The 15,213-nt window shown below is 31.2% G+C and overlaps 1 protein-coding gene across 1 annotated transcript; it reads left to right on the forward strand.

The window, feature by feature from the left end:
* The first annotated feature begins 12,262 nt into the window (after positions 1-12,262).
* On the forward strand, positions 12,263-14,946 carry LOC141530302 (uncharacterized). The gene is made up of 3 exons (XM_074247327.1): positions 12,263-12,449; positions 12,804-13,745; positions 14,096-14,946. The coding sequence occupies exons 1-3, from the start codon at positions 12,263-12,265 to the stop codon at positions 14,944-14,946; spliced, it is 1,980 nt and encodes a 659-aa protein (XP_074103428.1).
* Positions 14,947-15,213: the final 267 nt, after the last annotated feature.

Below are 15,213 nucleotides of genomic sequence, written 5' to 3' on the forward strand. Positions count from 1 at the left end.
TAGCTTGAATTTTTATTAAAATAAATAACAAGCAATTTCTCGAAGACTATCGTTAGATTTCAATCGTATTTACGTCGTAAAATCTAGGATTTTATACTGCAGTGAAGCGTAATGTACCTTTTTTTATTATTTTCGAGTCGACTCGGTTCAACTTTTCTTCTCCAGGTGTTCGATCGTATACATAACAGAGCAACCCTTCACTGAGTAAGTAAATTGAGCTTTGTGTCGCAGCATCTTTGCTGTAATCTCACGAAAGTGAATCGTATATCATCCATATGCTTCTTACTCGGCTTTCTTTACTCGTGCTCACTACCTTCCACTCTAGTACGCTTTATACTCTGTAGAATAAGTGCATGTTATATATTTACAGGCGTATCATACACTTAACTAACGATGCAATATGAAAAAACAGATAATAAAAAGGCTGAGGTCAGACCACCTTCATAAACGCGAAACTTTAATATTAAATAAATTTTTGCGGATTATAATTAAAAAATTTCTAATCTATCTTTTCTGTGCATATATATACATTTATTTTTTCAATTAAAATTCGATCAATAAAAACTAATCTCTTAAAATTAATTTAACAGTGAAAAATATGCAAAAAAAAGTGACGGAACAAAATAAAAAGGAAATAATATTGATAAATGTAATCAACGTAATTAAACAAGTTGACCTGCTTTATTTATATTGATTCGATTTCTACGATAACGGGAAATACTCAAAAATGTTATAATCAACTAAAATTTATCGGTATCATTGTCAAACGGATTAATGTTAAATTTTTATATTCAATAAATAAATTATATGCAAAGTACATATAATTTTTCAATTACAATCTATCAAACAAAATTACGGATTTAGTATTTTTATTACCATTGCAGGAATAGGCTGAAAAAATACAAGGCTTTCATCACAGAATATATATATTCATATTATATCATTAAGAATGGATAGCCAATAAGGGATGAGAAGAGTGGCTTCCGGTGAAGTTTTATACTTACAATTTTTTTGGTGGTTTTTCTGACTTCAATTGAAAGTATATAATGAGTTTCAGAAATATAATTATACCGGAAATAATTTTTTTTTTAATTTTTAATAATGGCTAGCTAATAGGAGGTGAGAGGATGGCTTTCGATAGAGTTATTCACTTTACCTTTTTTTCCAAGATACACAACAGTCCTTTAGTAGCATTTCTACAGTTTATTTCAGAATTTTCAATCATAATTTTTTTTTTTAATTTTTCGTTCCACACAACGTTTTAAACTCCAGGTTTATATTTACGTTCGGTACATAGTTTTTGTGTCCAGTAATGCGTGAAATAATGTGAGCCGAAGTCTTGTTTTTCAGGTGAAAATGAACATGATGGAGGGAATCTACGTGAATTTGTGCATTGGTCAGTGTGTTGGATTTCGAGGTGAGGGTATATCTGTGCGTCAGAATAAATGGGAGCAAGAGAGCCAGAGAAAAGTAATGGGGGTCGAGAGCGGTGTACATACTCTATACTATATTATACCGGTACAACGCGAACGGGTACGGTTTCTCTACCAGTAGTAGTGATGTTTATAGAGGTAAACTGAGTTGTAAAATTCGCATGCGCGTGTTAAAATTACCTCTAGGGATAACTACTACCTACGACTGAACTGACTCAACATTGACCATCTCCACTAGCGGATGATCGGTCAAGGCTGCGACTACTCACTCATCTTACTCTTGTATAGTTTTTAAATATCTGTCTTCAATAATAATAATAATAATGAAACTTTATCATAACTATTCTCTTTGATATTTAATCTTTTATCTACTAAAAAAACGTCTAGCGATCACACAAAGAACTGGATTCTGTTTCAATTTTATTATTAATTTAAAATGGTTTTTAATTTATAAATCCAATTACTGAGGATAAAAAGCGATAGATAGCTTCATTTACAGTTTTCAATATCATTCTACATTCGAATTTTCTAGTGTAAAACTGATTTTTTTTTTAGTTGCTGAAAAGAAATTTTTTATTTTTACTCAGAAGTTTTGTTCATAAATTTTTAATTAAATCTACAGGATTTTAATATAGAGCATAGAATAAATTTTGAAGCTTACGTTAATTTTTTTCTAATAAAATATTCTACTAATGTTTTAAAATTTGATACATTTTTAAAAAATCAGAAGTGAATTCGGAGTGAAGATCACCTTTATCACTCGCAGTACTAGAGTGAAGAAAAGAAAAATCTCTAAGTACGTAGTTTTTAGATTAAAATAAATTTTTAATTATTTGAAAAAAGTTTCATATGCTAAATTACTACCAAATATTTCAAACAATTGATTTGAAGCTACGAAACTACCCCGATAATCTTCTCTGAGGTAAAAAATGATCACTTGTTCGACCAATTTTTTTTATAAATATTAATTTAAATAAAACCCTTCTCGAAGTAAATTTCCCTCCGGAGAAATTAAATCGATTAAAAATCATTAACTTTGCATTTTCTTCGTATATTTTTTACAGTGTACCATGTTATTATATTTCTCATCAATGCAAAATTTTCAAAGTTAATCAAAGGTAAATGGTTTGTTAAAAGTCGTAAATTTACCGTCGGATGACTTCCAACTAATAAAGCTCGCAAGTTGCATTCGATAAGCATAGACGGTATGAAAAGTATTCCAGAAGTACTTTACGTGTGAGGAATATATTATACAAGTATGTAAATTCAGTTGATGAGAGAATGATGAAAAAGTGTGTGACCGGATTACGTACGGTTGGAAAAAATAATATGAAAGGTCGAGTGATGATACTAGGCTTTCAGGGGAAAATATTCATTCATCCGTGATGGTAGTGATGCACACGACAACTACCAGGACAACTTGTACATAAGAGAAAAAGAATGAAAGTTGGGGCTATTTTCAGATGTGGATCCTCTTCGCTTCTATTTCCGTGAGTTTGTTCATATATATGAAAATTTTTCACGAGAGACCAATTCCGTCCTCGTATCCTTTTATTTTATTTGTTCAGTGTGCCTGAGAGCACAGGGTACATCCACATGAGTTAAGAAGAAATTGGAGTCATAACTGCGAAAAGCAGTCTCAAGAGAGTGTGAATAAGTCAGAAAAGAACCAACTCAGTCTGCTCAGAGACTCGCGAATCAGAAAAAGCTCTAACATTTTTTTTAAATGGTACTTTCATTGACAAACTTATTTTTTGTTTCCGTGCTAATGATCAAATCATGAGTCTTTGAGGAGCTCATGTTTTTTTCTATATGTTTTAGTGAACAACCTCGGTGGAATCGATCTGTGAGAGAAATTTCATTTTAATTGATAAATAATCTTAATTTGCATGAGCATGAATTTAGCTCGTAGGAAAAGAGTAAAGAGGTGGAAGGAAATTGTAACAGTGCGGTTGAACGTCCAATTTACAGCGAGCCACGTGCACCACCGCACGTTTGTCTGAACAACATTCTGCGGTAGCGAGATTACGAGACAGGGGACCGATTGGTTGTGCTCTGTTGTGAAGATAGAACTATCAAATCGATTTTATCAAATGCTCTCAAGGACCGATAGATTTAATTTTTATTTTTATTTGTTCTTTTATTTCCTGTTAACAAGCATTCCGACTGTAAAAATAAACCAAGATTTTTTTATCGCTTGCGATCGAATTTATTATTTATTATTCGCATTTTTCTCCATGAAGAAATTTATATATTTTTGACCATAATATTGGTGAAAATCTCTCATAGATGGTAAATTTAGAGCTTATTTATAATTAGTATTTAGTTAAATCCACTATAAATTCAGTTTTAAATTTATATAAAATGTTAATTGATGTACACAATGAGAGAAAAAATAAAAAATCATTTTTTTACTCTCAAACAAAGCCTGATGTGACCATATATAACCAGATTAGGCAATATTATGAAATTTTTCATGGGTCCTGGAATAGATTAAGCGTTCTAACAAGCTATCATCAAATTATTACCACAAATTTTAAAATAATGATCGAACGAAAAATAAATATCAATGAAACATGGATATTGAACGTATTAAACTCCAAGTATCGACTTTCACCACTTTTTGGTCCCAACGATAAGGTTAAAGTTATCGCGTAGTTAAGAGGATAAAAATGTACGATCGACGACTACACTCTGAAGCGAAAATGTCTTTTATATATTCTTCCTGTCTGCCACCATGTGTCAGACTTTAAAAAAAGTAACTGAAGAGGAATACGAAAACGAGAGAAGCAAAAAAGTAAATAAAATGAAAAAAGGAAATGACGTTTAATCGAAAGCTCTCATGGGTTTTGTTTGATACTCTAAGGAACGTATCCGGACTCTATATCGATTTTCAACCGCTTTATATAGTCCTACCTGCTAGTCTCTAGTTCCACCAATTACCGGAGTTACACGGCGTTTTCACGAACGTCCATGAAAAAGAATAATCGTAAAAAGTGTCAAAGTGTGAGTTCATCGAGATTGAAACATCATTTTTTAGTGATAAATTATCGGCGCGAGTTTTCAGAGCAAATATATATCCGTCGCGTGTCAACACTATCGAAGATTTAACTACAATAATTTTTTCATTGATCACTAAAATTTTTTGTCTCCTGGATTATTCCAAGTTTGGAAAGAAATTCTCCGCGTTATCTTAACGTTTTTTTCCTTAATCTCATTCAAGAGTAAAAATTGTAAATGGCGAAAATTTATAGTTCTAGAAGATCAATTCGAAAAGTTTTAAATTAATCTGTCGATAAATCAATTTTATCTAATACTGAATGTATAAAACTTTAGCGGCTGCTAATATTTTTTTTTATTTTCGATACTCGGTACTTTGCCTTATGGTTGCAGTAGTTGTATAAAAATTGAACAGATTTCTTTTTGTTATCCTTAGATGTAAAAATAAAATTACAGACTGCAGGCTATTGAAATTTCAGTTGCAGAAAACTGATACATAGAAAGCACAGTTAAATAAAGGGAGAGAAAATACTTTTCGTTCCAGATGGTACACGTCTATAGCTCCGCTTCACTTTGGTAAATCAACCGAGAATCTATAGTGAACTTACCGCTATACTACAGGAAATTGTACATATATAAAGTCAAATGTATAGGTGTAATACTGCGAAACGCCAGAATTGTAACTACAATTCAGTGTTATTATTATTATTATTATTATTATTATTATTATTATTATTATTATTATTATTGTTGTTGCAGGTACACAGATGTAAGCATATAGATATATATAGATCAAGGTAGATAAGTGAGTAGACAATTACATTGTCGCTCGTTACTTCATCGCTCTTCGTATCTTTTTGCTTCATTGTTTTCGCTGGTCTACTGTCGGTCGAATATATATATAACAACACATATTTTTTCTCTATAATTTTGTTTGCTAACTTTCATCAACGTGCTTTAGTTACGAGAATAAAAACAGGATCATATTGTTTCAATATTTTCTGTTCAATATATTATTATATACTTTTTATATAATAATGAAAAACTGGTTAAATATATTCAAAATAATGAAATGTCAAAACCTACTGTGACGGGATTTTGACTCAAAATTCCGATAATACCCCATAGAAAAAAATTAACTTGATTCAAGAAAAAAATTTTTGAACCCAACCATCATTAAAAAAAAACTCTTTTTTATTTAAGTAAATTTTTATTCATTTAAGAATTTTTTACCTTGAATCAGGTTCATTTTTTTTAATTTTAATGAAAAAATAAAAAAAAAATGTGGTTCTACTCACTCAACTCTTCTGACATTTATGGTGGTTTGTTGAGCCATTTGAAGAATCCTACGGAATAATTGGCACCCTTCATCACCAAGAGTAGATCTGAAATGATTCAAATTCCTCTTTTATTGTATAAAAATAAAAAAAAATAATACAGTGATAATAATATTATATAAAGACAGTAAAATTTATCAGAAAACTGATTGTCATGTCACTCGAAGTGTAAATACCAACTCTCACATTTAAGAGAGTATGAAAAATCAAAAGCGAAGAGAGGATTTTCATTACGAACTAACATCAATTAAGAGTGTATAAGAACGGGATTAAACATGACTGGATTTGTTTTCCGTTAAAAATAATCTCAAGAACAGAGGGATTGGAAGCAATGAATGGGAAGAGAATATAGCCAGCAGAGTACAGAGGCTGGTCAACAGGAATTTGAGTTTGTTCTTTTGCTGGTTCTTTTACCGTTGTTGAAATTGATACCGCTTGAGTAAGTGATGTGAAATGGAATTAACGGAACAAAAAATGAAAAAACGAAGACAGCGACATTGAAAAAGAATTAAATAAAAAATTTTTAAAATAGAGCATGGTGAAACTGTAAAAACAAACAAATCAAATATAGTTACGTTACAACTATTTTATTCACTAGATATTTTGAGCGTACTCAAGAGAATAATAAATATATCAAAAATTTTACATTTTGTCATATTTATTGTTTCGTCTTTTATTCATATTTTCATTTTTTTAAATATTTTTCTTTTGTTCACCAGCGATTTTTTTTTATATTTTTTTATTTCCAATTTATTTCTGCTTTATATTCATTTTATTGTGATGTATGCATTTTTTTCCATTCTAGTTTTACTTTCATTTCATTGGGGAGAAAAAAATATTAATGAAATGAATAGGTGATTGTGATTACGTATTATAAACAAACTACGCGATATCTCAGGGGATAAAAAATAGTGAGCAGGTGTGGTTACAGACTAAGATTTGTATATGATTGTCGCTTTTTTTTTAAATCAGGATTTGGCTCATAAAATATCGGATTTTATGGAAATTCATCTATTGCTAATCAAATTTTTTTACGAGCAAAAAGCCTATGAATATAAGAACATGAATCCAAAAAAGACGGTCTGAATTTTTGAGATGTAGTAGGAGAACTCAGTAATGTTGATTATTTCTTAGAAATCAGGAAATGAAAACATCGAAAAATTTCCAAGAGATTTAGGGTGGATAAAAAAATCTATTACGGTAAAAAAATAAAAAAAGGGTAAGTTTTAATTTTGAGCGTATTGGTTTTATTAAAAACATGATAAATCCTCCGACTAAGCATCTAATCCTTGTGCTGCATATGGAACCGTGATATATTTAATATGTCTCTGAGAACGACGTTTTGTGGATTACTGTGTACAAAGAAAAAAACAAAGCAAAGAATAGACAGAAATAGAAGAGGTTGATGATAAAAAAAAATTTTAAAAAGATAACAAAGATATAGAAAAATGAACAAATGACATTGCCTCGGGACTTTGTCTCATTTGTTTACTTTTTTATATTAGTTTTTTTCTTTAAATTAAAAAGAGTAAATATGACTCAGTGTCGACAGAACGTAAATCAAATGTTTTTTTTTTTTTTTTTTAACTTTTGTTGCTTAATGAAAATTAAAATGATAAAATAAATGAAAGGTGGTATTATACTACCAAATGACTGTTTCTAAAAAGATCTCGTCAATGTAAGTGCAAGTATAAATCTATATATATATATATATATACAAAATGATGGAGAAGAGTTGTTTGAGAAAAAAAAACACTGCGATGTGAGAAAAAGAAAAGAATGAAAATAAGAACAAGTAGCTAGGTAAAGAAAATGTGAGTACAGTAAATAGGAACACCCGGAGGGAAAAAATGAGTGTCGACATGTGCATTTTCTCAGTACACGCAATACCAGATAATGATAACTGTACAACTTTTGTTAGGAGTTTTATCCATTTTTTTTCTTTTTATGCAAAATAGAGATGTGAATAGCGGGGGAAAAAGAGAAATAGGGTAAGCAAATGTACAATAAATAAGAGAAAAAAAATTATTAGCGGTTATATGAAGGAAAAAAAAGGTTATTTCTATTCAAAAAACATATTTAAAATAGGAATACAAAAAAAGCAAGATGTTGATGAAATGCGAGGGAAGAAATAGAGAAATAAAAGTGAAAAAGAGACGGGGAGAATTGCTTTGGAATTTTAATACCGTGTTGTAGTATTATATGTATAGTTTCGGGTTGATACGTCAAGTAGGTGTGAGTGCATGGGCTCTATTGTTTCAGTGAGAAAATTATTCGAGGGCGACGTTCTGCATCTCGAAAAGCTACTCACATAAGTGTTGTTCAATATGAGAAGAGACGACAATGTGTTTCGAGTTTATTAAGCACAATAAAACTATCGAGGATACACGAGTCATGTGTACTGACAGTAAATTTTCAGTCAAAAGACCATTTTCGTGTTTCTGGATAATATACACGATAATTTATGGCGATAATTATGGTCTTAGTGACGATGATGACCTAGATTTATAATTTTTATTAGCACGTCTAGTGTATATATATAGATTTTATATTCTACAGAATTAAATATAAAAATGAGAAGAGTCCAATTTATTCGATTTTTCGCAATCGATAAAACAATACAAGCACTCTTTTGTAGGTAGATAAAAAAAAGCTATGGTTAGAGTGTTGACAAAAAAAATGTAATGCTGAAAAATAAACATGAAATACTGCGAAAAATATGAGGAGTTAAAGAGAAAAAAATGATGGAATATTAGACAAAATATTTTTAAAGAATGACGATAAAAACTAAGGAAATCATTGAAAAAGTAAAGGCATGTAAATTGATGGCAACAAAAAGTAGTAATTGAGATTTAAAAAAAAGTTAATGAGTTATTAAAAAAGTGATAGAGAAAAGAATAGAACAAAAAAGATCGCCGCTTTGTGTTTTTTTTTACGTTTAGCTTTTTATCTAGTTTATGAAATTGGTGCGTGAATAAAAGTGCTTTCTTCTTCTCATCCTGACCCTACTGTAAAACGACATCGTCATCATCCTGTTACCGGTGTACAAACGATGGGTAATATCGCTAGAAAATACGATTAGCTTCATCTTTCTACTAGAAAAATAATAACCGACGCGAGAGTGAAGAAAAAGAAGCTTTTGAATTTTATATACAACCACTCAACATTAAATTTAAAGAGCTCGATAATGAGGTCGGTCGGATCTTCTGAAGTGTCTTTTTATTTTCAAATCTAATGAAAAAATATGAAAAATTACTTTTTAAATTTTCTTTACGGCTGTAAAAAATGACCGCACAAAAATCAAAGATAAGAAGTTGACAAATTTTATTCATGTAAGGAGAAAATTTTTGATTCATATCATATGCTATTGATTTATGCATTACGGTACAGGATGGCTTAACATGATATATATACAAATCCATAATTAAACTATCAGATAAATATTTTTTCACGTTGAAATAAAAAAATGAAATTCTATTTTTAAAGATAAACACAGTATTTTTATTTTCTGTTAAAGTAATTCGCCGCATTGTCATAATGCAAGTTCAGGACAAAAATTCAACAATTTTTTTAAAGAGATTATTTTAAGTGGAATAAGCATGAACCTTTACATAAATTGAAGATGACGGCACTTATTTATCTTTTAGATTTATTACTGTCGTGGCGCTTCATGTAAGTTTATTTAATTGCACCCAGTGTAACAGCTACAGATTCAGACACTCAAGTAAAAGTGCACGTGCAAAAATAAAATTTCATTACTCGCGGTTGTTTGTTAGTACTGCAATGACATCTGAAATAAAATCCTCTTAGCAAATTTGACCTGGAATAATTTTTCATATAAATTTGATATTAAAAAGAAAATCAATTTTTGTCACCGTTAAAAACTGACAAAATAAAAATAATTTGACTACCGGAAGGATTAAAAAAATAGTTATAGTTTAAATTAAACATTTAGTACTGTTAACTTTAATTTACCAATTTTATGAATTAACTCGGGTCAAGGGAATTGTCATGCCTTGGGTTATAACTAAAATTTAGATGGAAATTCGCTGCTCGAGGGTTTGTGTTTTAGGGATCTTCCTGAAAACGATAAACCTTTTATCTTTTATTTTTGACCTCAAAAATTAAAATTCTAAATTTGAACTGTGAGACTTGATATTAATGTTAAATTAAAAGTTTGTTGAGAAACATTTATTATTATTATTGTTATAATTATATTATTATTATTATTATAATCGTATTTTTATAAAAAAATTTTAAGGTGGCTCTTGCATTTGGACATTCGATTAGAAGAAATTGTTGTCTAAGCTTTATTGTGAAAAAAATTTTAACATACCGTAGAAAGTATTTAAAAAAAGGTTATCAGGAATTATTGTAATTTAAAAGTTTTGGATAGTTTCTGATCAGTAAAAGTTTGCCATTTTTATCTAATATTTTTTTAAACGAATCTAAAAATTTCCGAGAAATTTATCAGTTTTACACAATTAAAAAGTTAAAATCTATCAAATGCGCGATATTCATAAACGTGAGGTTTGAATAATGCCTTGAATTTATTTTTATCAATATATCTTCTGTTCGCTTATTGTTTTCATCTAATTGATTTTTATTCTAGATTTAACTCTCGCAGGCGGCAATTATAAATAATTGTTCTAAAAATAAAAAGTTATATCTGTAATTCTTATGAGAAAAAAAGGGGTTTATAAATAAAACAGGATTTATTAATAGTAACAGTGACAACAATCTTGACTAATGATTAAGGTCCAATTTATTACATTTTGTATGGCGTTCGATAGCTCACGTGTACATCTATATGTATTTATGTTTAAAATAATACCAAAAATGTTTTATTCATAAAGTCTGAAGAGAAATTCGTTCTAGATATTAGAGGTTCTAGTTGTGAATATGTATATGTATAAGTACATGTTTATTGTACAATATATAAATAGATACTAATAAACAACGAATGAATAATAAATATACAATTGATGCATAAAAATATTTAGCGGAATGGAATCATAAACTTGGTGACGGGAAAATAATATATTTGCATGCGATGTATTTTTATCTTAGTATTACTGTAATTGAACTGCCGTATAAAATATTAAAATTTTCTGTACATCTACATAACAGTGTCATGTATGTATTTTAACCTGACATGGCAATTTAACGGTTCACGGCTCTAAAAGTGTGCTGGCTTGTCGCGATTCTCGACTTAAAAAAAAATTATAACAAAAAATTGCGACACATTTCTTGTTAACGGAGAGATCGTAATAACGTCGAGAACTTGCGGTTTTAAAATGTCAAGTGAGCATGCTAAATTTATTTATATTTTTATATCACGCATTACGATCAAAGTACGATGATATTAATAACAAAATAAAGATAATAATAATAATAATAATAATAATAATAATAATAATAATAATAATAATAATAATAATAATAATAATACATCCTTAAACGAAATTATTTAAAATGAAACTTCATTTAATAGGGTACAAAATAAAACTCTTAAATTAGAACTTTAATTTTCCGGAAATAATCAATGTTACGGTTAATTAACAATACTGCGTTTTATCGATTTACTAGTACGAGTTAACTGGTATGTAATATATGAAACAAACCGCGAACCAATAATAATAAAACGCTAATGATCTTGTGTTAATTCTTAAAGGATTAAATTGCTCTATTAGCAATTGAGTAATTTTATACTTTTATATAAACTTGCTCGAGAATTATTATCGTAATGAAAATAAATTGTTGAAATATTTTAATTGGATTAAAAATACATTTCGCGTGCTGTGTATAGTTAAAGTGTGATTAATTTCATATAATATCTAAGCAACATGTTGTTGAATGCTGATAAAAAAATTACCTCGATATAAATCTAAAAATAATGTTATAATTTAAATATTAATTAATTTTTATATTAATTAAAATGAAGATTCTATTAAATTAAATTTCATTATTAAAATTTTTTTAATTCTATTATATTTATTGTTAATTTAAAAATCATAGTCAGGGGTTGATAGATTGATAGGTCGTGGGTGCTGTTATGTTGGGTGCTACATGTTATAGAGAAACGTTTGCTAATAGCATATGTGATTTAGTTATACACACGTTATACTAGTACAGGGAGCGCAAGAAGGCGCAATAAGAGAGAAGGAGGCTGATGTTTGAGTCTGTAGCTCGTTAAATCAAATCGCAAACAATTATTCGTGACTATTGTATAGTTGATTCCATTACTGTTGTTATTACATTAAATAACAATTATTCTTCGTGTCTCGCACTTCGAGATTACGAAGGTAGTATCACTACTTTTATGTCAATAACCATAAGTTCAGAGCTAAAAAATAAAACACAAGCGCCTCTTGGTTACTATGGCACTTTCTTATAGTTGTTTACTCATTCGTTTCTTTTGTGTCAGACAAACCACACGTCAGTGCATTAAGTAAACATTTTAAATTATTATTTTTATATATATTATTAACAATGGGGAGTCATAAGAAGAGATCCAGAAGCCGTGATCATTCGAGCGAGAGGACGTCTAAAAGACTCCGAAAGTTAGAGGATAGGATGGAAGAAATCGCAACGGGTTTTGCTGCAATAAGAGAAGCCATCTTATCACGAGAGGCTCCACAGTTAGAGATGCCTAATACAGACACACAAGTTTTTGAAGGTAATTTGAAATGGATTTTGGCTATGGTTAAACGTTCACACGAAATATTCGAAATGGTGACGTTTTTTCCCGATGCAATAAATATGCCTTCATGCCCGTGAGGCGAGTAATACTATTCAAATTAGAATATTTATAATATTTTTCTATGAAAGATTTGTTTTGCCCGTGAGGTAAAATAAGTCATACATGCTAATCAGACTTTACCTGAAAGGTTAAGTAGAGATTAAATTATTCTGTCTTATCCGAGAGATAAGTTTGGAGTAAAATAAACAAATTAACCGTGTTTGTTTTTCTTTAACAAATTAAACAAATGACGATTGGTATCGAAATTAATTTGTTTTAATTTGTCTGCAGAGACCAAAGAACCGGAGCAGGATCCTGCGGCAAATCAACATGTTGGTTCTGAAAAATCCCAGGTTATAGAACTGGATCCTCCGACCGAGGAAACTGAGAATCAGAAAGACGGATCTACAGAAGTAGGAGGTTCTTCTGCGGGAAATGTAAAAGATTCTGCTACATCAGCTGCAGACGAGATTCCATGGGAATTAGATGCAGATGGTCTTCGTATCTTTGGGGAAGATCCTGCGCAAAAAGAGCCTGAGTTGATCTTACACTCTAGTGTCGCTATACGTTGGAAAAAATATTTGTCAGAAGGTCTTAAAAAAGAGGTAAAGGATTCCCTTATGGAAAAATACCCTAGAAAGGATAAGCTTTCATTCGAACCACCGATTCTAAATGATGAGGTGGCGGTAAATCTGAAAGAATCGGCTCTAAAAAGAGACAAATATTTTGGAGCAACACAGAAATTGGCAGGATCTGCTTTAGCAGCGTTGGCTCCGGCAATCGAGTCGTTGGCACCACTGAGGGATGCAGAAAGTATGAAAAGATTAAAGCAGATCTGGGACGCTGCGAAGTTGCTAATCGAAATTCGTAGATCTCAAACAGTAGCACGTAAGGCTTGCATCCTGCCTACTTTGTCCAAGCAATGGGCTACTGCTCTTGGAAAAAGAGTAACAGATAATTACTTGTTCGGAGAGAATCTGGTGGATAAAGTGAAAGAGATTAAGGCTATTGGGAAGGTTGATGAGGAGATGAAGTCGGCTCCAGTTAAGAAAATTTTTGTATCACCTGGTCCTTTAAACGCGAAGAGCTCGTTGAGCCAGAAGAAGTCAGTGACTCAGACGGGCGGGAGAACATCAGTCTTGAAAAAACCACTGACTTCCAGATTACCACCCAAGCAATCAACTTACCCAAAGTCGAGTCAATATCGACAACAAAATCAGCGTTCTCAGAACCGTTAGTCCAACAGGACGTCGTAAGTATTTTTGCGGGTCGTCTTAAACATTTTGTAAAGGTTTGGGAATCGATCACTAAGGACAAGTTTATCATTCAGACTGTGAAAGGGTATAAAATAGCTTTTGAATCAACCCCCTTTCAAATTAATCCTCCACCGTCTAGAAATTGGTCGGAGCAGGAATCGGCATACATTCAATCAGAAATTGATAGGCTACTTTCAATAGGAGCGATTGTGGAAGCTGAGGAAGTACCAGATTAGTTTCTTTCTTCGTTTTTTCTAGTTCCTAAATCTGATGGTCAGCAGAGATTTATTTTGAACCTGAAAAAGTTAAATACTTTTATTGTTGCAGAACATTTTAAACTCGAGGATCTTAGATCAGCTTGCAGTCTTTTAGAACAAGGTATGTTCATGGGGACGATTGATTTAAAAGACGCCTATTTCCTGATTCCTGTGTGGAAACCACATTGCAAGTTTTTGAGATTCTCGTATAATGAAAAAATTTACGAGTTCGTGTGCTTACCTTTTGGTCTGTGTACGTGTCCATTGACTTTTACAAAATTATTAAAACCTGTCATAAATTACCTGCGTTTCAACGGTTGGATCTCGGTTGTGTACTTGGATGATTTCTTGTGCTTGGGTCAGTCGATTGGAGAATGCAGCGAAAATTTAACTGAAACTATTGTCTTGCGGAAGAGGTTAGGATTTATTGTTAATTATGAAAAGTCTAAATTGGTGCCCGAAAAGAAATGTAAATATTTGGGGTTTATTTTGGATTCGGTTTCTATGAAGATAGAGCTTCCGCATGAGAAGAAGATCGCAGTACGAAACCAGATTGAGTCTCTTAAAAAGAAAAGGCGTATGAAGATCCGTGATTTTGCGAAAGTTGTTGGGTCGTTGGTAGCTTGTTGTCCAGCAGTGGAATACAGCTTGTTACATTGCAGATTATTTGAAAAAGCAAAGATCCAGGCATTAAATAGAAGTAAGGGTTGTTTTGATGATATAATGTCAGTGCCTAAGTTTACCATAAGAGACTGGGATTGGTGGCTGCAATCTCTACCAAATGCAACTCGGAAGATTAGAAATAATCGGTATGAAAAAACGATCTATTCTGATGCTTCCTTATCTGGATGGGGTGCTTTTTGCAATGGTGAAGACACGCCAATGGATTGTGGGACCAACAGGAAAGGAGTCTTCATATAAATCATTTAGAGCTTAAGGCGGCTTTGTTAGCCTTGAAATGTTTTGCAGCTGATTTAAGAGATCTAGACATTTTACTTATGGTGGACAATACTACAACGTTGGCCTACATCAATAAAATGGGAGGCGTTCGGTTCTCTGGTCTTCATGAGCTAGCATGTGAGCTGTGGGATTGGTGCGAGGTCCGGCGGTTATGGGTCTACGCTACTTATATTCCTTCAGAGGAGAATGTCGAAGCTGATCGTTCTTCGCGAATCGATAACTCGGATG

This window comes from Cotesia typhae, unplaced genomic scaffold, assembly GCF_013202065.1.
Source record: "Cotesia typhae breed Kobodo isofemale line unplaced genomic scaffold, CoteBio_Ctyphae contig_5, whole genome shotgun sequence".
NCBI lineage: Eukaryota > Metazoa > Arthropoda > Insecta > Hymenoptera > Braconidae > Cotesia > Cotesia typhae.